The sequence below is a fragment of the Muscardinus avellanarius genome (genome assembly GCF_963383645.1).
Source record: "Muscardinus avellanarius genome assembly, chromosome: 10".
Taxonomy (NCBI): Eukaryota; Metazoa; Chordata; class Mammalia; order Rodentia; family Gliridae; genus Muscardinus; species Muscardinus avellanarius.
In genome coordinates, this window is record NC_137796.1 from 96,715,046 (window position 1) to 96,738,508 (window position 23,463).

Below are 23,463 nucleotides of genomic sequence, written 5' to 3' on the forward strand. Positions count from 1 at the left end.
CATCTACCTTGAGACTTAAGAATGACAGGTATCCATAGCTGAGAGTTGGTAACCATGAGAGTCAAAGTGAAGTGAGCTTCCAGAGCTTCAGAGCTACTTAACAGGGTTAGAATCTAAGGATCATTTATCTTAAGACATTTGTCCCCATGGCCCTAGTTAGCAGTTAGAGAAATTGTGTGACCCTTCTTTAGACTTGGACTTGGACAAGAAGTAGCCTCTCTCTGGCTTCTAACTAGGTCATGGAGCATTTGTTCAAAAGAACAGCCCTTCAAACTGGCTTTTATCCAATGATTCCTGAGACTTGACCTCTTGTATGTTCTTCTCGGGTCTGATCCCTGGTCTCAGAGGCCACAATAAATATCCTGGGGTATGTTGGTTTGTTAACTCACAGTCCTAGTGGCTTGGACAGAAGACAAATGGTGATCATTAAAGATAGTCATTTCCAGGCATCAAGACCTATAATCTAGTGGGTAACTTGCCATTCTATACAAAGTGATAATGATAGCAACTACTCAGCCCTGTCCAGTGGCATACACCTATAATGCCAGTACCTGAGAGGCTGAGTTAGGAGGATTGCAGGTTCAAGGACAACCCCAGCAACTTAAGGAGACCCTGTTTCAAAGTAAAAGGGCTGGGAGTGTAGCTCAGGAGTAGACTTCCCCGAAGTTAAAAACCTCAGTGTCAAGTGCATACACACACACACAATTAAGAATAATAGGTATTACTCATCAACACAATGGTGATTTCTTTGGCATTGCTTCATTTAACAAATATCATTTATCACTAGTATGTGCTGGCACTTTTTTTAGGCAGTGAGAAAATAGGAGTGAATGAGATAGACACAATTTCCAGCCTAGAGATTACAGTCTCCTGTACTTGGTTCGCATTGCCCTTAGTTATCCCACCAGCCCTACAGTGCAAATGGCATTATTCCCCATTTACAGAGGACGGAATCACGACACGAGACATACCTAAGGCCTTACAACTACCAAGGGATAGAGTCAGCCTTCAGCTCAGAAACCTTTGACTCCTAAGCACTGAGCTTTGACCATTATTCCAGAAGTTGCAAACTGGTAACCAGGGGCCACAGGGACACCGTGGCACACACAATAGTTATATCAGAAATAGTCACCAACTTTTATAGGTGGGAATAGATCCACCATATGATCCAGCTATACCACTCCTGGGTATCTTTCCAAAGGGGTTGATTTCAAAGATTTTGAATGTTTAGGTTTTTTTTTTTTTTTTTTGTACTAGGGTTAGAACCCAGGGGCTTTCTATCTCCACGCTATACTCCCAGACCTACTTTATATTTGTTTGGAAACAGGATCTCACTAAGTTGCTGAGCGCCTCACTAAGTAGCAGAGGCTGGTTTCGAACCTGCACAATCCTCCTGCCTCAGCCTCCCAAGTACACAAGCGTGCACCACCATGCCTGGTCACTAGTTTTTCCTTTTAGAAATAAGGCATTCTGGCAACATTGGTTCCCCATCCTGGGGTGCACCTGTAAGCAGTGTAGACACCTGCCCTTTATGTGTTCCAGTTCACCAAACCCTGACTGACCAAGAGGTCAGTCAGACCTCTTCCCAAACTGTACCACTGCCTGGCCCCTGGAGCCACATAAATTTGCAACTCTCATCACTTGGAACTAGGATAAGGCATGCTGGGTACTAGAATAAGGCATGCTGGGTACTAGAATAAGGCATGCTGGGTATTAGAATAAGGCATTCTGGGGCTCCATGTTTGTTCTGCCCCTTACTAACCTCAATTTCTATGTCTATAAAATAAGACTGTTAAGATAAAAACAATTAAAAGTTTGTAGCACATGTCAGAACTTCAGGTTCATGTTAGCTCTTCCCCAAAACTGTTGCTCTTTGCCCTGTACCTAATGTGATAAGGGCCAGCTTAGCACAACATGCAAGGACCATCGGGAAAGAGAACACCACAGTTAGCAGTTGGCTGTGTGTGTCGGAGGAAAGCAGGTTTGCCAGGGGAGGAGAGAGATGAGTGATACCACAAGGTTGAGGAGGCGACCCAGGACTCCCCACCACACCCATGCCTGGGCTGTGAGCTGCCACCTCCAGTTTTGGTTAGAAGGGTGAGGTTCATTGCTGTGCTATCCCGTGTCCACAGTCCTGAGAGTGATCTGAGGTGAGTCAGAAGGTGGAAGACACTACCCAGAGAAGAGAAAGGAGAAACCTGAGTTGGCTCAGCAGTTTTTGTGTGGACCAGAATCCCTCCCTGAACCTTTCAGGGCAGTGGCCCTTCTCTAGGTGAGGACTGCTGACCTCCTCCACTCCTTGAACCTCTCAAAAGATTTATATGGGAGAGCGCACAATATGATGCCAACACACAGTAGGTACGCAACAGCGCAGGTGGAATTCATATTGGAAAGATTGGGAGACTAAAAGAGAAAAAAAAAAAGGTTCCCAATACTTGATGCATAAGTACAACAGTTTACTTAAATCGCTCAGTTCTTTCCAAGCCAAAGAATTGCTGTTTTCCCCCAGTGAAAATAATCTGCTGGAATTACCCAGCTCTGATGACGAGCTCATGATACTCTCGCAGACTGCCGTGCTCTCCCTGCTCTAACACCTCCTCCCAGTGCTCCCACACGGGGGGGGGGCATTTTTCATTACTATACTAACAAATGTTGTAACAACGCGTGTGAAATAATTTGTAGGAACTTGATTTTAGCACCTCTTCAAGTTTCAGCTTCAACTAGAAGTTTCCTTCCCCTCCCCATCTACACACATGGGTAATTTCATGTTACCGCAATCATAGTGTAATTCTGATTTTCACTATGCCTCCCAACACACACACTTCACATCTTACACAAACATTTTTCCAAAATGTTCCATAATGACCCTCATGACGACTTTGAGAAGATGCAGCACATTTCGAGTGGCCATTCCCCTGCTGGACGCTGAAGTCTGTTCCCTCTTGCCCTTTGGTTTCAATGTTTCAGTTGTGTAAAGTGAGGTTTTTCAACAGAGCTGTAAGGCAGAATCCCCTTCGGAGTTTAAAAAATGCAGACGCTCAGACCCCACCCAGCCCGAGTGAATCAGAACCTCTGGCGTGCTGCTCGGTGACTCTGCTGCACCAACACCGAGAGTCACGAGTACAGACGCGGCCACAATGAAAGGCCTCTTGGAGTCGCTGGAAAAACCAGCTCGTTCTGAGACTGAGCAGGAAGCCAGGCCTTGTCCGCTCTGGCACGTGTTAGGAAAGTAACACAGAACCATTGATGATGCGAAGCCTCATCACCTGAGACCCCTGAAGGCCACCAACTACCTCAGCCAACACCTCTGGCCACCACTGCCACCAAGCCTTCCTGAAGATGACCGCAAGAAACAGTAGGGACCAGCTAGGGTTCTTCTCTCTCTTGCCTTTCGGTCTGGTGCATGTGCTAAGGAAGAATGAGCCATTGGAGTTTCCCCCTGAGCCTGGGCCATCGTTGCCACCTGAAGCAAGACATTCCACATTCTTTGTAAAACTACATTTATTAGCTGGGCATGGTGGCGCACGCTTGTAATCCCCGCGCTTGGGAGGCAGAGACAGGAGGATCGCGCAGGTTCGAAGCCAGCTGTGCACGCTGGCTTAAAAGACCCTGTTTCCAAATAAAAATGTAAAAATAGGTCTGGGAGTGTGGCCCGGAGGTAGAAGGGCTTCCAGGAACCCCAGTACCACCAAAAAAACACTACATTTATTAATACATTGTAATTACACCTTGTAGTGTGATTCAAACTGATTCAAACATACATGCACACATCACTTGGTGTATTTCCCCATCCCACGTTATTCCCCATCCTCCTTGATGTCTTTATATATAGTATATATATATATAGTATATAAATATATATATAGTATATATATAGTATAAATATATAGTATATATATAAATATATATATATATATATTTGAGCTGTTTCTTTCCTCAGTCCTCCTCTTTCCCCTTCCCCACCTCTCCCAATTATACACACAATGGAATTTTACTCAGCTATAAAGAACAAAATTACATCCTTTGCAGGAAAATGGATGGAACTAGAGAATATTATACTGAGATCAGCCAGTCTCAAAGTCAAGGGTCTTATGTTTTCTTTTATATATGAACGATAGAGACATCTCATATTCTATTTTGATGCGGATGTCTGATGTGGCTCATGAGGAGTGGTGTTTTAATATAATGAAGCTAAGTCAACCATTCTGATATGTTTATAGGAAAAAGCAGAAACTCTAAATTATTTATGATCTACACATATATATATATAAATATATATGTGTATGTGCATACACATATATGTAAAAGGGTAAAATAACCCTTGTTTTGCTTGCCTATCACAATAAACCTGTGGGGGATAAAGACTTCAACATGTGCTTGCTTTAACTTGTCTAAGAAAGACATTCTCTTGTGAAGTGTCATTTTAATCATGGCTGCGTGTTCACTCCTTGGGACAGGACTGGGGAGTAACAGAGAATCTACTAGCTGAGCAATTGAGGCTAACTCAGTTTACACCTTGAGATTTTTGTTGTTATTGTTGTTGATAGACTTTGGTAATTGGGTTACTAAGTAATCCATAAGATACCTTACAAATTCTAAAATCTTACCATCTTAGGCTTTCATTTTAAAAAAAAATTTGAGATATCCATATGCCTTTAATATTCACTCTTACACATTGTGCAATTCAGTGGGTTTTTTTTAGTACATTCATGAAATTGTGCAACCATCACCACTATCTAATTCTTCAACAATTTTATCACCCCCAAAAGAACCAACACCCTACTGCAGTCACTCCTTATTTGCTCCTTTTCCCAACCCCAGGCAACCGCTTACCCATTGTCTGCCTCTATGGATTTATTCTGCACATTTTTATAGGTATAATTGTATTCACAGGTGGCCTTTTGTATCTGGCTTCTTTCATTTAGCACGATATTTACAAGGTTCATCCAAGTTGTAGCTGGCATCAGTACTTTAATTTTGGGGTACTGGGGGTTAAAGTCAGGGACATTCTACCTCCAAGCTACACCCCTAGCCCTAATTTTTATTCTTTATTTTGAAATAGGGTTTCACTAAGTTGCAGAGGCCTCACTAAGTAGCTGAGGCTGGCCATGAACCTGTGATCCTCCTGTCTCAGCCTCTCAAGTACTGGGATTACAAGGGTGCACCAGCACATCTGGCTTAGTATTTCATTTTTTAACGGCTGGATGATATTCTATTGAATGAATGTTGTACCTAAATTAACAGATAATGGGGAAATATATGGCCTCATTTTCCCTGAGCTCCGCCCCATCTCCAACTCCCTACCCGTCTCTCATCTCTATTCCCATCACCATTCCCATCTTTTTCTTGCCTGAAACTCTACCCTGTCCCCAAGCTACAACCTACCCCTGCTTCTACCTCAACCCCATCTCCAAGAGGATGCAATACATTCTGGACCCTCACCTGGTTCTTCTCCCATCCTTCACATCTTTTTTCTTATTTCTTTTTTCAACTGGCCCACACCCTCTTTCTATCACTCAACCCCTAAATTGATTCTTTTACTCATATCTCAATCCACCGCTGATCAATGGAGGGAAAACTGTTTACTTTGTATTTCTTGGGGATATGTTAAAATTAATTTTCTTCAGAGACAGAATTGTAGTTTTTATTAACAAAGAAGATAAGGGGATGTAAATTGGGTATACAGGTTTCAATTCCAACTAACAGAATAGTGGCCATTAACAAATAATGAATAAGTTAAGCCTTCTTAATTTGTTCAATTTAAATTTTCAATAGGGTTTTTTTCTACTTTTTTTGACTTCTTGACAAGTTAGATAACAGGTACCAAAATGTAGTCAGGTAGGAAGAATTAGTTCTAGTGTTCTATAGTACAGAAAGGTAATTGTAGTCTATAACAATTTACTATCTATTTCAAAAGTAACTAGAAGAACTGGAAATTTTTTATCACATAAAAATGATAAATATTTGAAGAGTCAGAAATGCAAATTATCCTGATTTGAGCAATGTTTAAATTTTTACTGTCACAAACAAAGTGAATGTTCCAATATGCAGGGCATCTAAACTCCAGCTGCAAAAGGCCAGGCAAGTATCCCTACACGTAGTAGAGAGCTGGGAGGAAGCCCAGTCTCTGATGGGCATCAGCACCAACTGCCTCTTCCTGCTTCCTCTGCTTCACCGTTGTGTGTCAGGCCCAGGGCGCTCATCCCTTTGTCTCTCTGCTCTGCAGAACGAGTGTGAGGGGGACCTGGCTGAGGCCATGCCAGCACTTGAGGCCGCTCTTGCTGCACTTGACACCCTGAACCCTTCCGACATCTCACTGGTGAAGTCGATGCAGAACCCACCGGGCCTCGTGAAGCTGGTCATGGAGAGCATCTGTGTCATGAAGGGGATGAGGCCAGAGAGGAAGCCAGATCCTAGCGGCTCCGGTAACCCCAGCCCAGCCCTCCCAGATGCCTGCGCAGTCTTCTCTTTCCTGGCAGGAAGAATGGCAGTGCTCAGTACTACCCACTTGGCCCAGGCCCCCAGGCAGTACCACCATATTTGGAGGGGTTTAGGAATGTTCCCGGGGTGTGCATGTGTACCCAGAGATCCCGCTGATGCTCCCATCCCAGCCTCGCACTTCTCATAGTCCCAACCTGCAAATCACTACAAAAAGGAAGGTCATGTAAACAGAAGGCCTGGTGGGAAGCCAGCACACAACATCGGGTTGTGTGCGAGAGAGACAGAGAATGAGAACGACAAAGAGACAGAGGGAGAGAGATAGAGAGAGGCAGAGAAAGAGACAGAGAAAAAGAGGTGATACTGAGAAATAAATGTAGGAGATCTTGACACCTGGACACACACACACACACACACACACACACGGGATGCAGAAAAAGAGGAGAGAGAAAGAAATAGGAAGGAAGACACAGAAACAAAAAGAGATGGGGAGAGAAAATGCTGAGGGAAAGAGATAGAGACACATGTGGAATTGAGAGAGAGAGAGAGAGAGAGAGAGAGAGAGAGAGAGAGAGAGAGAAGATGGAAGCCAAAAAGAAGAGACAGAGGCAGGAAGGCCAGTACATACAGGGGAGGGGGATGGGCTGGGGTGGAAGACAAGCAAGAACTAGAAATAGAAAGTTGGAGAGAGATAGGAACAACAGGAGAAAGAGAACCTGGGAATGCAGAGAGAAAGAGAGAGATATACAAAGACTTAGAAGTTGGTTGAAAAGGATAGCAGAGGGAAAGAGGAAAAGTTCTTATATAATGAAACCTAGAAGCATTGATAGGTAATATTCAGTCTCCTAGAAATGCAAGGTCTATGCAGGACCTTGTATTAAGATCAGTGCCTCAGAATGAGTAAGGACTTGAAAAACCAGCTCCAGGTGACTGTCTGCCTTTTGAGTCCTCCTTTTCTGCCAATGGTCCTTCTGTCCCTTCCTTCCTTCCAAGCTCTTAGAAACCCCAATCCCTCATTAGGGAACTTCTGTCTCCTGCTTCCCTATGAATTCCCTCCTGTCTGGCCAGTTTCGGGCCAGTAACCAAACAACAATGCAAAGACAATGTCGGATGGCCAAGTAGGGGGCAGACATTCCAAGAGAATCCTTCAGGGAGGCCACTGAGGCACAGTAGGTTGGGCTGGGCGAGGATGAGAGCACAGTACTTCTGCCTCCTGGCAGCCCCCCTAGAACAACCTGGGGAGCTTGAAGACTGCTGACGCCCAGGCCCTGCTTCCAGGGGTGTTTATTGTAGCCATCTGGTACACAACTTAGGCACTAGAATTCTTTAAAGCTCCTCAGATAATCCTAAAGTGTATCCAGGTGGAGACCTGCTGAGACACATAGAGCATGGCCAGGTTACGCTTGTCACTTCTCATTTGGAATCACTGAGATCAGCCCAGGCTCCATCATTAAATTAAAATGTAAGCCAGTTGTATACAGTATCCATCAAACCTGCAAAATCTGCTGAGTATGTCTGGATGGAGTGAGTGTAATTGAGTTAGCTTTGGACACCTTGAATTTAAATGAAGCAGATAGTTTTCCAGAATGCAACCAGAAACCTTCATGGGAAATATTTGGCTGGTTGCTATGCTTGAAGTAAGGAGTGGACACATTATATCCAATAAAATGTCTCAAAGTACAGATTTTTTTAATGAGGCCTAGCTTGGCAGATATCAGGAACTGAAAAGGATCTGGAATTTTTTTCCCCAGTATGTCCACAAAAAGAGCACTGTTAGCTGGGCATGGTGGCACATGCCTGTAAATCCCAGTACTTAGGAGGCTGAGATAGGAGGATTGCAGGTTGGAGGACAGCTGAAACCATGCAAATTATCAAGACCTGGCTTCAAAATAAAAATTAAAAGGGTTTAGAGGTATAGCTCAGAGGTAGAGCCACCCTGGGTTTAATCCCTAGTACCAAACAAAGGCACTGTTTCTGGATGTGATTGAGACTTACTTGATTACTGATAACATGGTGGGTACCAAGGAGAATGAAGGCTCAGCATCATTCCTGGGCAGCCACAGGTGGCCTCCTGTCCCGCTGTAAGTCTGAAAGCTGCTTCTCCAAGCCAACTGCCTCACTTACCTAAGCTGTTCATCACAAGGAGGACTGAGGAGACTCCATCCAACCTACCTAGATTTGCAAAAGAAAATTCTAAACATGTGTCCATGGGCTAAAGCTCCCTTTACCTTTTGGCCTTTCCTTCCAGGAGTGGGATAATGGTGCGATGTCCATTCAATTCATATTTAATCATATAACTGAGTACCAGGCACTGTGCCAATTTCTAGAAAACGTAGCAGCAGCTTACAGGTTTGAGTGAGAGGTGGACAGGGTAAAGAGAATTAAAAATGACTGATTGCAATATGTGCTGTCAGAAAAAGAGTTCTGCTAGCAGGCAAGATGAAAGGACATGCCCAGGAAAGGGAGGAAGAGGGAAAGAGAGGTCCAGGGGAATGCCCAGATGAAGGCAGCTAAGTGAGAACTGAGGTCTAGACAGGAGTCACTCGTGCACAGCCTAGGCAAAGGGCGTGTGGTAGAGAAGCACTTGGAGGAAGAATTGAAGAAGGTCCTCATGGCGCAAGCCCAGGGAGCAGAGCAGGTGGGTGCGCGAGGTCAGCTGGCCCCCAAGACCGTGGCCTCCAAATCTGGATAGCAACTGCTACCGCACTTGTACATCTCAGCCAGAAGGTCTTACTACAGGTTATTCTCTATTTCCTGTACCAAACAGGTAAGATGATAGAAGATTACTGGGGAGTGTCAAAAAAGATTCTTGGAGACATGAAGTTCTTGGAAAGCCTCAAGACATATGACAAAGACAACATCCCCCCGATGGTCATGAAGCGGATCCGGGAAAGGTTTATTGATCACCCAGAATTCCAGCCGGCTGTCATTAAAAACGTGTCATCCGCCTGTGAGGGTCTGTGCAAGTGGGTGAGGGCCATGGAGGTGTACGACCGCGTGGCCAAGGTGGTGGCTCCCAAGCGGGAACGACTGAAGGAGGCCGAGGGCAAGCTGGACATACAGATGCAAAAGCTGAACCAGAAACGCGCGGAGCTGAAGCTGGTGGAAGACCGCCTCCAGGCCCTGAACGACGACTTTGAGGAGATGAACACCAAGAAAAAGATGCTGCAGGAAAACATAGAAATCTGCTCTCAAAAGCTGATCAGGGCAGAGAAGCTGATCAGCGGCCTTGGCGGAGAGAAGGACAGATGGACAGAAGCCGCCCGGCAGCTGGGGATCCGCTATACTAATCTGACAGGGGATGTGTTGGTGTCCTCGGGGACTGTGGCTTATCTGGGTGCCTTCACAGTGGATTATCGGGCCCAATGCCAAAAGGACTGGTTGAGCCAGTGTAAGGACAGAGTCATCCCTGGCTCCAGTGACTTCAGTCTCAGCAACACATTAGGGGATCCTGTAAAAATCCGCGCCTGGCAGATTGCTGGGCTTCCCGTGGACTCCTTCTCCATCGACAATGGCATCATTGTATCCAATTCTAGGCGCTGGGCCTTGATGATTGACCCTCAGGGACAGGCCAATAAGTGGATAAAGAACATGGAGAAAGTGAATAAACTGTCCGTCATCAAGTTCTCCGATAGCAACTATGTGAGGACCCTGGAAAACTCTCTGCAGTTTGGCACCCCCGTCTTGCTGGAAAATGTCGGAGAGGAGCTGGATGCCTTCATTGAACCCATCTTGCTGAAGGCCACATTTAAGCAGCAAGGGGTTGAATACATGAGGCTGGGTGAGAACATCATCGAATACTCAAGGGATTTCAAGTTGTACATCACCACCCGTCTGAGGAACCCACATTACCTCCCCGAAGTCGCCGTCAAAGTCTGTCTCCTCAACTTCATGATCACACCCTTGGGTCTCCAAGATCAACTCCTTGGCATTGTGGCCGCCAAGGAGAAGCCAGAGCTGGAAGAGAAAAAGAACCAGTTGATTGTCGAAAGCGCCCAGAACAAGAAACAGCTAAAGGAAATCGAAGATAAGATCTTAGAGGTCCTCTCCATGTCCGAGGGCAGCATCCTTGAGGATGAAACTGCCATCAAAGTTCTGTCCTCCTCCAAACTGCTATCTGAGGAAATCTCTGAGAAACAGGAAATAGCTTCTGCTACAGAAATGCAGATTGATGAGACACGGATGGGCTACAAGCCAGTGGCCGTGCACTCGGCCACCATCTTCTTCTGTATCTCTGACCTGGCCCACATCGAGCCCATGTACCAGTACTCCCTGACGTGGTTCATCAACCTCTACGTGCATTCCCTGGCCCACAGCGCCAAGAGTGAGGAGCTGGACATGCGCATTGACTACATCATCGAACATTTCACCCTGAGCATCTACAACAATGTGTGCCGCTCTCTGTTTGAAAAGGACAAGCTGCTCTTTTCCCTCCTCCTGACCATCGGCATCTTGAAGGAGAAGAGGCAGATTAATGAGGACATTTGGTATTTTCTTCTAACTGGAGGCATTGCCCTGGATAACCCCTTTCCTAACCCGGTTTCTGAATGGTTATCTGAGAAATCATGGGGAGAAGTCGTCCGTGCATCCTCATTACCCAAACTGATCGGCCTGATGGACCATTTGGAACAAAATGCAGATGATTGGAAGCTGATCTATGACTCACCCTGTCCTCATGAAGAGCTGTTTCCTGGGTCATGGAAGTTCCTTCAAGGATTAGAGAAGATGGTGATCCTCCGATGTTTGCGGCCCGACAAGATGGTCCCAGCTGTTCGGGAGTTTATTAGTGAAAACATGGGAAAGGTCTTCATTGAAGCACCTACATTTGATCTCCAGGGATCCTACAATGATTCCAATTGTTGTGCACCACTGATTTTTGTGTTGTCTCCAGGCGCAGACCCAATGGCAGGTAAGGACACAATGTATACAAGGAGCACCAGAAACCCAGAATGTGTAGATGGTTGTCTAGTAACATGTCCTCTACAGCAGGATTTGAAGGCCATGCAGGTAACAGGCTAAGCTGCAATGAAGGCAATTGAATATTTCATCTCCCACCTAAAAGGAGCGGTGCTAATCAGCACTCACAAATTATGCCATCTGAATATGTGTATCTAGGATTTCCCAGATTGTTTGATTTTCCAAGAGAAAGCAGAAATGCAGAAATTACCCACTGGTAACTCATTCAAATTTTTTTCCTAAAAATGTTGTTGTAAGGGAAGCTCTCAGGACTAAATTTAACCTTCTGGCTGCAGGTTTATCATCTTTGTCTTAAACAATTTTCTTTATTGCTTTTTTCATTTAAAAACTCTTGAGTAATTAATACTACATATAATTTTTTTAAAAGTCAAAAAGGTATAAGATTGTGGCTCAACCAGGAGAGATTTTTGCCTCCTTGGGGGATATTTGGCAATATATGAAAACAGTTTTTGTTGTGACAAGACTGACATTCTCTTGTGATAGCTGATGGGTTTGGCCATATACACTCACCAGGTAGAGACCCAGTACACTTTCCCCTGAAAGGAAAGCAGAGGAGGGAACTGGAATGAACTAGCTCCAGGGTCCTGTAAGCACCAGACATCACTGTCAAGGAGGAATCCATGACCCCTGTCTAGCACCTTTGCTTTTCCACCTATATCCTTAATGAGGCAAATTTATAAGAGAGAAACTAGGGATGAAGCCAAGAAAGGTAAAGCAGAAAAAACGGGGGAAGTTCAGACTATGATCTGGCAGTGCTAGTGATGAAAATGAGCATGATAAGATGAGGCTGTGTCAGTAGAAGATGGCTGGCTACATCCAATGTTATATTTAGCCTATTCCCGTCTCTGTGCTAGAAGCCCCATCCAACTCAGCTTGGATGATTCTACAAGAAACTTCATAGGCACTGATGTTCCTCCTCGTGTCTCACATCAGGAGGTGCATATTGTCTGGTTGGCTTCCCCTTCCTGATTGGGACTGATCGTGGGGTCAGGCATGATCAGATAAACCAGGCCCCTGCCCTCCTCGTTCACCTCCTCCCTTACAAAGTTTCCCATCAGATTTTCAACCTTGCTTGCACATTGGAATCACATGCAGAGCTTTAAGAAAAATCTCAATGCATGCTAGACCAATTAAATTAAAATCTTTAGGGTGAAACCCAAGCATCATGTTTTATAAAGCTTTTCAGGTAATTCCATTGTGCAGCCAGTGCTGGGAATCACTGACTCTAATGGTTTCAGCAGCCTTTGAAAATCATTACCAAGATCCATTATCTCATTAGGGGCTACAAAATGGTGATATTTTAATTCTATCCATCCTTCCATATTCATTAGCTGAAACTCTAAAGAATTCCCCCTTGTCAACTCTTTGGTTTACTCTGAATATAGTTCAAAAATAGCAGGCAAAATAGATGCTTGATTCTTTTTCTATATTTACCAGCATTCAAAATGTTGAACTGATGCCCTCCTAACCCCCAAAGTGAACAGTGAAACAACTAGGCTTTTTTGGTATCATTATGAATGCCTGGATTTTTACATATTAGATATTTCAAATATGATGAAATATTTCAAATATGATCAAATATTGCCACTGCCATCTTTATTCTTTCTGACGCTCATATTCAGTCTGTGGACTATTGGAGCACCTCTATGCCTGGATACTTTTCACATAATCCTAGTAAGTTTTGATAGCATCCTTGTCTTCTGGTTTAAACACCTCTATAAAAGACCATTCCAATTATAGTCACATTCTGAGAAACGGAGAATTAAGACTTCAACATATGAATTAAGGAGGACACAATTACAAAGGCCTTATGGAATTCTCGGGGTATCAGTTCAGATTGATTGTACTGTGTGCTGACTATCCCTTACAGTAGCGTATTTCCTCAAGTAGTTAGCACTTTTATAGTGAGTTCACAGTTTGTGTTATTTTGTGCAAGTCTCATTTACCTTGGTTATTAGGAGCAGAAAAACTTTGCCTATGCAAACACTGATGCCCAGGGGCCTTGATATTCTGGATCAATCTTATGGAAATTTTCAACTAGGGAATCCTCCAGCACAGGGTTCTGTGAATTCATACTCCTTATCTGCATGTGGTGGGAACTCAGGGTTTTGATTTTTGACTACAGAGTTGTTGCTCCCCTATGTTCCAGGCCAGGGACAAGCTTCCATGTTGCTTTGGGGAGTTAGTAGTCAGGCTTATGTCCTTCTTCACATGAAGGTACAACTCTTTGAGGATCCTAACTTTATACATAAGTCTCAGTTCTAGCCTTACACCTCTTAGGAGTACAAAGGAGAGTTTGCATGGACATCAAAAATCCACCCTCTAGCCCTCTAGATTTATTAAATAAACTCTGGTATTTCCAGTGGTGAAATACTATATAACCATGAAGGCATAAGGCCTTTATGTATTGTACTGTTATGGGAAAGATCTCCAAGACATATTGTTAGGTGAAACATGTAAATGCAGTGTTCAGCAATTCATATAAATGTAATATTATATGTGCACATTTTTTTTTGCAGTCCTAGGGATAGAACCCAGGGCCATTCTACCTCCAAGCTACACCCCCAGCCCTATTTTTTTATTCTTTATTTTGAAATATGGTTTCACTGAGTTGCAAAGGGCCTTACTAAGTGGCCTAGGTTGTCTGAGAACCATGATCCTCCTGTCTCAGCCTCCCAAATGCTGGGATGACAAGTGTGCGCCACCACGCCTGGCTTTGGGTGATTATTTAAATGCATCAAAATCCCTGGAAAGATTTGCCAATCTAATAATGTTAGCTAACCCTGAGAAAGAGAGAAGATGTGAAAGAGACTTACTCATCTCACTGAAAAAATGCGTGTATTTCCTACTAAATTTGTGAGCCCAGTTCCCAGTTATTTGGTCATATACTCACCTCCAGTTTTGAATTTCTTCATCGTTTTTGTCACTTAAGAATTAGATTTATTTATTTATTTATTTTATTATATTATTATTTATGTAGTGGGGATTAAACCAAGGGGAATTCTATCTCCGAGCTACACTGCCAGCCTTATTTTCTTATTTTTTAACTTTTATTTTGAAGCAGGATCTCGCTAGGTTGATGGGAGTCTCACTATTTACTGAGGCTGACCTCAAACCTACAATCCTCCTGTCCCAGTCTCCCAAGAACAGATTATAAGTATATGTCACCACGCCTGGCTTTGCTTTCTTGTAAACCTGATTTTTCTTTCTTTTTTTTTTTTCCAGTTTGTGTAATTTTGTGTGTGCATATGGGAGGGCAGAATAGGGCTTGAACTCAGGGGCATTCTACCTCTGAGCTACACCCACACAGGCCTATTTTGTTTTTTATTTTGAAATAGGGTCTTACAAAGTTACCATACACTAACCTGGCACCTGTGATCCTCCTATCTCAGCCTCCCGAGTACTAGGTACATACCATCAAGCCCAGCCACATCATTCCTTTATAGCAAGAATGCCTGTGTGTATAGAAGAAAAGGGGAGTGGACTTTAGCCTCATCCACCATCTTATTATGTGTCTAAAGCTTTCCCAGAAAAAAATTTATTTTGTAATTAACAGAAGCCAATGAAAGCTGAGCTCAGTGGTGTATGCCTATAATCCCAGCTACTTGGGAGGCTGAGCCAAGAGGATCATGATTTTGAGAGCAGCCTGGACACTAAGGAGAGACTGTATCTCAGAAAAGAAGCCAATAAATTTCTCCCAGACTCCAACACTTCATCCGTCCTGTTGTGTGGTGGCTGTGAATGAGAGCCTAGCCAGCCTGTCCTCTTTCAAATACCCCTTTTCTTCCTGGTCTCAGGCCTGCTGAAATTTGCAGATGATGTTGGCATGGGAGGTGCCAGACTACAGACCATCTCTCTTGGCCAAGGCCAAGGTCCTATTGCTGCCAAAATGATCAACAATGCCATCAAAGAGGGCACGTGGGTGGTCTTGCAGAACTGCCATCTGGCTACGAGCTGGATGCCTGCGCTGGAGAAGATCTGTGAGGAGGTGATTGTTCCTGAGGGCACCCACATGAGATTCAGGTGAGATGATGTCCCCCTGCCACCTGTCTCCCGGACCCCACCTCAAGCTCCAGGAAGCGTGCTGGTGGCTGGGCCTGCAAAGAGGGCAAGACACAGCCCTGCCCCTAAGAAGCTCTTGATCTAACAAGAGACAGATGAATAATGACACCATGTAACACCTGAACAAGAACCAGGGAGCATGGGAGAGGGACAAGAAAGTTGGAGATAGTTTGGAAAACTCATAATTGCCAAGGGTTTTTCAGGAAGGATATTGCAGTCAGGAGGGACAGCATTTGTAAAAGTAAAGAGGTATATTGGGGAATATTGAGAAGTTAGCCTATGGCTGTTGGGAATATGCTAGAAGAAGTTGTTAGGAGAAGTGATAGCAGATGGGTCTAGGAAGGTAGATTAAATGTCAGCAAGAATTATTTTTAAAAATTATTATTAGTCTGCTGGACACCTGTAATCCCACTACTTAGAAGGCTGAGATAGGGGGATCACAACTTCACAGCCAGCCTCAGCATCTTAGTGAGGCACGCCATAGCTTAGTGGGACCGTGTTTCAAAAAAAAAAAGAATAAAATAGAGCTGGGAGTATAGCTCAGAGGTAGAATGCTCCTGGGTTTACACACACACACACACACACACACACACACACACACACACACACACACAGTAGTAGTCTAAAAAATACTATCTATATAGTCTAGGTAGCACTTGTCATTCCTCTGTCCTATATTTCTTGGCCTCCATGGAATTTTCATTAACATTGGAAGTAAATGTTTGTTTATTATGAGCTTGAAAACCCAGCAAGCTGAACTTTAGTTTTTGTATTAATAGAATGAAGAGTTTTAGAACCAGGTAACCAGATAGAATTTAATGCCCTTTTCAACTCAGATGCCCCCCCTTTTTTCAGTACTGGGGTCGGAACCCAGAGACATTATACCTCCGAGCTACACCCCCAGCCTTAATTTTTTAGTCTTTTTTTTTATTTTTGAAACAGGGTCTCACTGAGTTGTGAATGGCCTCACTAAGAAGCTGAGGCTGTCTGCGAACCGTGATCCTCCTGGCTCAGCCTCCCGAATGCTGGGATTACAAGCGTGCGCCACCACGCCCAGCTTTCAGATGTTAAGATATCCTATTATTCTGTGCCAAAGAAGAAGATTGATTCATTCAATCTAGCCTTCTGTGGATCAAGGCTGCCTTTTTTGTGTGTGTATGTGTGTGGTACTGGGATGGAACCCAGGGGCTTTTCTACCTCCAGGCTATACTCCCAGACCTTTTTTATACTTTATTTGGAAATAGGGTCTCACTAAGTTGCTGAGAGCCTCACTAAGTAGCTGAGGCTGGCTTTGAACCTGTGTGGTCCTCCAGTCTCAGCCTCCCAAGCGCTGGGATTATGATGTTCTACCACCAACCTACACTCACAGCCCTTTTAATCTTAATTTAATTAATTTACTTATTTAGTACTAGGGATTGGACCCAGGAGCATTCTACCTCTGAGCTGCAACCCCAGCCTTTTTCTTAATTTTGAGATAAGGTCTCACTAGGTTGTTAAGAGTCTCCCTAAATTGCTGAGGCTGGCCTTGGACCTGCGATTCTCCTGCCTCAGCTTCTCTAGTGGCTGAGATTACAGATGTGCACCTACTTGCTTGTTTTTGCTATGACTTGCAATCTAACTTTTAAATACGTTAGACAAAGAACTAAAAATTATCTTTTATGACCCATTAAAATTGTGGGAAATTTCAAATTTCAATGTCATAAATAAAGTTGTATTGAAAAACACTCATAATTGTATATTCTCCATGGCTACTTCTGTGTCTCAACTAGTTGAGACAACCACCATGTAAGCCCACACAATCTAAGATATTTACTCTTCTGTCCTTTATGGGGAAAAGATGGCTAACCCCTGCTCCAGGAGAACAAGCTTACTGCTTATTTTCATTTTGGTTCTATCTGCCTGAAAATAAGGAGATAATGTTTGTTTACAAAGTGAGATTAGGCCCACATTTGATTTGTAGTCATGGAAGACTTCCAAAGGACAGAGTGTTTAAGGGAAATGCATTTAGTTTCAAGAATGTATTTGGTTTGGAACCGTGAGTAGCTTCACTGACCATCAGTGACATGCAGTGAAAAAACATTTAGACTTGTTGATGTGTTATTGTTTAATACTAATTAATTGTTGCAACGCAGGAATGCGGGCTTCTGGTGAATAGATTTTACGATGACTTCAAAGGGAAAGTGGGTATCTAGGATTTTAAGGGAAAGCCCTAGGTTTTGAAAAGTTGGCCACTATTGCAAAATAATAGCATTGTGTAAATGTAAACAGTGTGAGCCAAGCTTTGCCCATCTGTAAACTGAAGGCAGGCCTCAGGCCACCAGTTTATGGCTTCTTCTCTCCTCTCCCAGCCCCTTGATTTCTTTACAGTCAGCTGTCCACGAGGCTGACCGCATCCCAGCTCCCCCTCCTCTGTGAGCTTGCTTAGTCTGTCCTGTATCTCTAAAGACCTCCTACCCGCCAAATCCACTGCTGAAAATCTCTCTAATGTCTATCAAAACACAAACAATTAAAAGGGCAGGAAAAACAAACTAATAAAAGCCTGCAGTGCAATATGGCGAAAGGTTAACCTATAGGTGGAAAGTTATACATTCTATTTTCTTCTAACACTAAATATATATATATATATATTTTTTTTTTCCCCAGTTTTTATGGGCATAAATAAACTTGCATTTTAAAAAAGAACTTCCGTATATCCTCAAGGCCCATTTTACCATTTCCTTCCTTTTTGTGTGTATGTGGTACTGGAGGTTGAACCTCTGAGCTATACCCCCAGCCATATTTTATTTTACTTTTTGAACCAGGGTCTCACTAGGTTGCCGAGGACTTTGCTAGGACAAGCTTGCTGAGGACAAGCCTGACTTGAACCTGAGATCTTCCTATCTCGGCCTCAGACACGCACCACCATGCCCAGCTCCATTTCCGGCTTGATGGGGGTCAGCACACTTTTTCTCTAAAGGGCCAAATAGTAAACAATTTAGGCTTTGTGGGCCATATTGTCCCTGTTGCAACCATAAAACTCTGAAGTTGTAGGGTGAAAGCAGTCAGGCACAAGATGTAAACAAAGGGCCCTAGCCATGTTCCAATACAGCTTTAGTTACAAAAACAGGTGATGGGCTAGATTTAGCTCACTGGCCACAGTTTGCCACTTTAGTGCCTGGCGTTTGCCTTGCCCCCTTTAACTCCTTCAACACTTTTCTCCTCTTGGATCCTCACAGTGCATTATTTCTGCCCTTCCTGTGGTCTTTGTACTCCACCATCCTGCAGCTTATATTTTAAGTCTTGCCCCCACTTTCTCCCCTGCAAGAAGGCCATACTTGGAGGCTAAAAACAATTGCTCACATCAATCACTCCTACAGTGCCACAGAGCCCTTTATCTACAATTGGTGCTCAGAACGTTCAGTAGTGGAGAAGTAAGAGTCTTTAAGAGTGAGGGCTTTCAAGGCAGAGAGTCCCAAGTTCATACCAGCTACCTGTAAGTGGCGTATCCTTGAGAAATCCACCTGACCTGCCCATGCCTCCTTATCCTCACTTGTAAAGGGATGGTAAATCCCTCCTCAAAGGGGGCTGTAAGGATTAAAGGAAGCCAAAGGACATATACTCGATTTTTAGCATGCGTTCGGCATCTAGTGGTACTTAATAAATGGTAGCTTTTTTTCCCCCCAGTATAACTTACTGCATTCCTTTATTCCTCTGAATTGTCGGCCTCGTTGTTCTTTCAGACTCTGGTTGACCAGCTACCCATCAGAGAAGTTTCCGGTTAGCATTCTTCAGAATGGTATCAAAATGACCAACGAGCCCCCCAAAGGGCTCCGGGCCAACCTTCTGCGCTCCTACCTCAATGATCCCATCTCAGACCCTGTGTTCTTCCAAAGCTGCACAAAGCCAGTGATGTGGCAGAAGCTATTATTTGGCCTTTGCTTCTTCCATGCCATTGTTCAAGAGAGGAGGAACTTTGGACCCCTAGGTAAGCCACAACAGTACACCCGGGTTGCCTGGGGAAGGACCAGGGACAGGTGAAGCTATGTTCACAGGACCGTGTCCAGGTTTGCACTCAGATGGGATAGCCAGTAAAAGACAGTACATAGTGCGTACAATATTTTTGACATACTTATACTAAATGTGATTTAATATTTATTTGAAATTAAAATTTCACTTAGTGTCCTGTATTTTTAATTGCCAAATCTGGCAATCCAATAACCACATCAACGTCAACATCAGGGAAAGAGGGTGGTACTCTCAAACCAGAGGCCCCCCCCCCCTGCCTACAGAAGGACGGCGGTGATGCGAGGCATGCAAGTTCTTCACTCTGCTTGTGCTTGTGTGTCGTGGGCACAGGGACCACTCTCCGGGGAGTTATGACCAGGCAACGTATGACATTTTAGGTAGCTCTCTTTTCATGAGCAATTGAAGAGATATGCCTGGGACCTTTCTCTGTGCTTCTTCTAAAAAAGAATAATAATAAATGTATTTATCAATGTAACCTATCCATGACCTAATTTGAGTAAATCAATAGTCTTTTTAGGGCAGGTTATCAAACTGCTCAATACAAACCTCATATGATGGCGTGGTGTTCAGGTTGGATTATCTTTCTCTCACCTATGGGCTGCCTTTGATTCTATTCAGTAGCCATGAAATGACCCACCACAGGGTATTCCTAGCAGTCCTTTCGAGTTAGGTAAAGAGGCAAACTGTTCCGACAGCGATTCTCTCTGAGCGGCATCTACTTCCTCTTGTCCTACCTCCACACTCTAGCCAGCTGCAGCTAGCTCTGCGGGGCATATGCCTCATCCACTGAGGATGGAAGTATAAGGACATTCCCTCTGCATTTCCTGCACCACATTCTCCCAGCACCTCTGCTATCCATGCCAGACCTCTAGAAATCCACAAAGCACTTTGATTCCCAACCCACTGTGCTTTATTTTCTAGCACATACATTTTACTATTGTTATGTTTTTAATTTGCATGTGAATTTCTGAGAGAAGAAATCCTGTGTTAAGCACAGGGCCTGCCATACCCTGCGGTCTTACACCAAGCCCTGTGTACAAATTTATGTCATTGTCTAGCCCCATTGGGCACTTATAATGAACCCTTAGAAAGGCAAGTGGCAGTTTCTTTAAGACTGACCATCCAGGCTTCCCATGAGTGCGAGAAGGGGAATTCTCAAAACCAACTTTGTTCTGTGGCCCAGTCATAGCTACCGCTCTCAGCTATGCTGTAGTGTTATTTTTGGAGTTCTGCGTATTACCACAGTATTCCAGCCGGGCTGAATAATTCTCATTCCACAAATCCCAGGATGTTAACATCTTCCTTAACAAATGGGGAGACCCACAGGGAAATTGATTTTAGAATGAATGTTTTTGAAAGCAGAATGGCTCCCACATTGGCAATAAATGTCAAGGCTAATAGTTAGCCCTGTGCTGTATGTTTATAAGGGCTGAAAGAGGCTCTTGATCCATAATGATGCTTAACTCCAACGCTCAATCTCTGGGTGGAAATTAAGAGCTCTCAGCACCGAAGCCTCTAATTCTTTTCTACCTCTGGCAGGTTGGAATATTCCTTATGAATTCAATGAATCTGACCTAAGGATTAGTATGCGGCAGATCCAGATGTTTCTCAATGAATACAAGGAGGTGCCATTTGAAGCTCTGACCTACCTGACAGGTATTTACGGGTGGAGTTTTGCTACTCTACGCCCTTAGTACCACATCCACCCTCCTGCTCTTCTGCTTCTGTCTCTTTCCACCCATTCACTTCCTCATTCATTCACTCAACAAGCAGTAAACTCTTACTAATATGCTGGCCATCATGCTGGACACAGTAAAAAGCGTAAACAAGAACAGTAAGGTGTGTTACCTGTGGTCAAGTGGCTCATAGTCAGCAAAGGTGGAAAATGTAAACAGGTGGCGATGCAGTAGTAAGTTCAGTAAGAAAAACAAAGGAGGAGGGCAGCAGTGATTCAATCAGGCCAGGGAGAAGATGATCATGGAAAACTTCCTGAAGGTTTAAGAGACAGTTGGGTTTTGAGGGATGAGTAAGAATTTTACCAGTAAGAAGAAAGGAGAGTGGGAAGAAGGAGAGAATTCCCAGCAGAGGGTGGGAACCGTGCTAGCTGTTTGGTATTAAAGCGATTCATCAGCAGTCTTTCACTGGCCACTCCGTGTATACTGGAATATGATATGGAAGAATTCAGATGTATAAAACATAGTCGCTGCTCTTGAGGAATATACAATGCAACCCCAGAACCAGGAGATAAAATAAAGATGTGCTAAATGATGGAATGCCGTGGCCAAAGGTCAAGCTGCAGCTCAATAGAAACACCGGGATATCTTCAACATCACACACGAATTCCCTCTTCAGACCCATGTGTTAAGGAGCTTGCCTGGACCCTTTCCCAAACAGTGGCACGAACTTTCTGCATTTGAAGTCCTCACAGCAACCTTACAAACGTCACATTAAGTAACCCCACTTTACAGCTGAGGAGACTGAGGCTTTAGAGTAGTGGTTCTGAAATGTGGACAGTTCTGCCTCCCTTCCCCCTGGCCCCAATGGATATTTGGCAAAATATGCAGATATTTTTTAAATTATAACAACTAAAGAGGGGGATGCTACCGGCATCTAATCTGCAGTCATATTTCAGCTAGGGATACTGCTAAACATTCTTCAATGTACAGAACTGCCCCCCCACAATACAGGTTAATAGCACCAAGTCTGAGAAACCTACGTTGTAGTGATTACGTTCGATTATAGAAGGCCACGCTGACCTTGACTCAGTGCAGTGTCTACTGAAACAAAACCCAAGTGATACACACAGTACAGTTCCCATAATTCTGTGCAAGGCAGAAGCACATCCAAAGGCTCCCTTCACACCGCAGCATGGATGCATAGCTGTCCTAGAGTCCCATCTTGGCAGAGGACTATCTGCAGGTCATAAACCAACCTGCCTTACCTGTGCCAGCCAGCTTGGGGATAGTCCCTTTCCACCTGAGCCAGTCAGGATAGGCTAGTCAGGCTATCCCTGACTATTCCCAAATCTCCAAGGTAAAAGACATAAAAGGTTTATTACTTACCTTTTCTCCACGCCCAGCATGAGTCGATAAGGGTCTCTGCTCATTACAGTTATCAGAGGCATAGTTAGTAAAGGCCGCCACCAATTTTCATTGTTCTCATCTTAACATAGATTGTGTGGTCACTGCAACAGGGATAGCACTGAAGGGCTCACACTAGCAACTGAGTGTGCAAGGACTTGTCACGTGGCCTGACCCACTCTGAGAGACCCAGCGGAGGGTCCTTTCCATGTGCCTGGAAGGAAAGAACCACCTGACAGAGAAGATCATTAGAGTTCACCACCACCACTAGTCAGTGAGACAGAGCTCATCTACAGAAAGGTTGTCAAGACAGATGGAGTGAAGTCACCCATTCTTAAAGCTGGTACACAGCCCTGTATCAAGAAAATTGGCACTTTAGAAGAGGCCTGAGGCACATCCTAGCCTCTCTGGGAACTTGTGCTTTTGCTATGAAAAGCAGACATGTGTGTAGCTATAAACAAATGAACCTTCCTTTATACATATAAACCCCAGAGCCTGCAAGGTCATCTCCAGATGAGGGAAATTCCCAATGAAGAAGTGGTGGTAGGATGTCACGCCATGACTCTGGGGCCTTCTGGCACTTGTCACACTGACTTCAGCCAGAAGAAAGCCACTCTCCCTTTAACACTGTAGTTCCAATGCTGCCATAAAGCTCCAACAGCTGAAACAGGCTGCAGTGTTCAAACTGAACTTGGCTGAAGGGCTGAAGACATCAAAGAGAGAGCTGTGGAAATCTAGATAAGCTGGCTCAAGGTGGGGTGGCTTCCATAGGACTCATGTTACTCAGTGTGAGCTTCTTCTGGTCCCCTTGTCTCCCTGAACTGGCCACCTAGGAGCCCTCCTAGATACTGAGACCCCTCCCAGACAGAGTCAAGAGAGGCCCAGGCCTCTTGCTTGACTC

General features: G+C 44.2%; 1 protein-coding gene across 1 annotated transcript in view; it reads left to right on the forward strand.

Moving 5' to 3' along the window:
• Positions 1-23,463, forward strand: part of DNAH3 (dynein axonemal heavy chain 3) — a gene marked incomplete at its 3' end in the record, with an annotated part of 165,802 nt that overhangs the window by 131,251 nt on the left and 11,088 nt on the right. Inside the window, exons 51-55 of the mRNA XM_080704314.1 lie at positions 6,227-6,425; positions 9,206-11,347; positions 15,213-15,438; positions 19,197-19,441; positions 21,022-21,138. Of these exons, the coding sequence (XP_080560440.1) occupies positions 6,227-6,425; positions 9,206-11,347; positions 15,213-15,438; positions 19,197-19,441; positions 21,022-21,138 (2,929 nt within the window). The remainder of the gene's footprint in view (positions 1-6,226; positions 6,426-9,205; positions 11,348-15,212; positions 15,439-19,196; positions 19,442-21,021; positions 21,139-23,463) is intronic.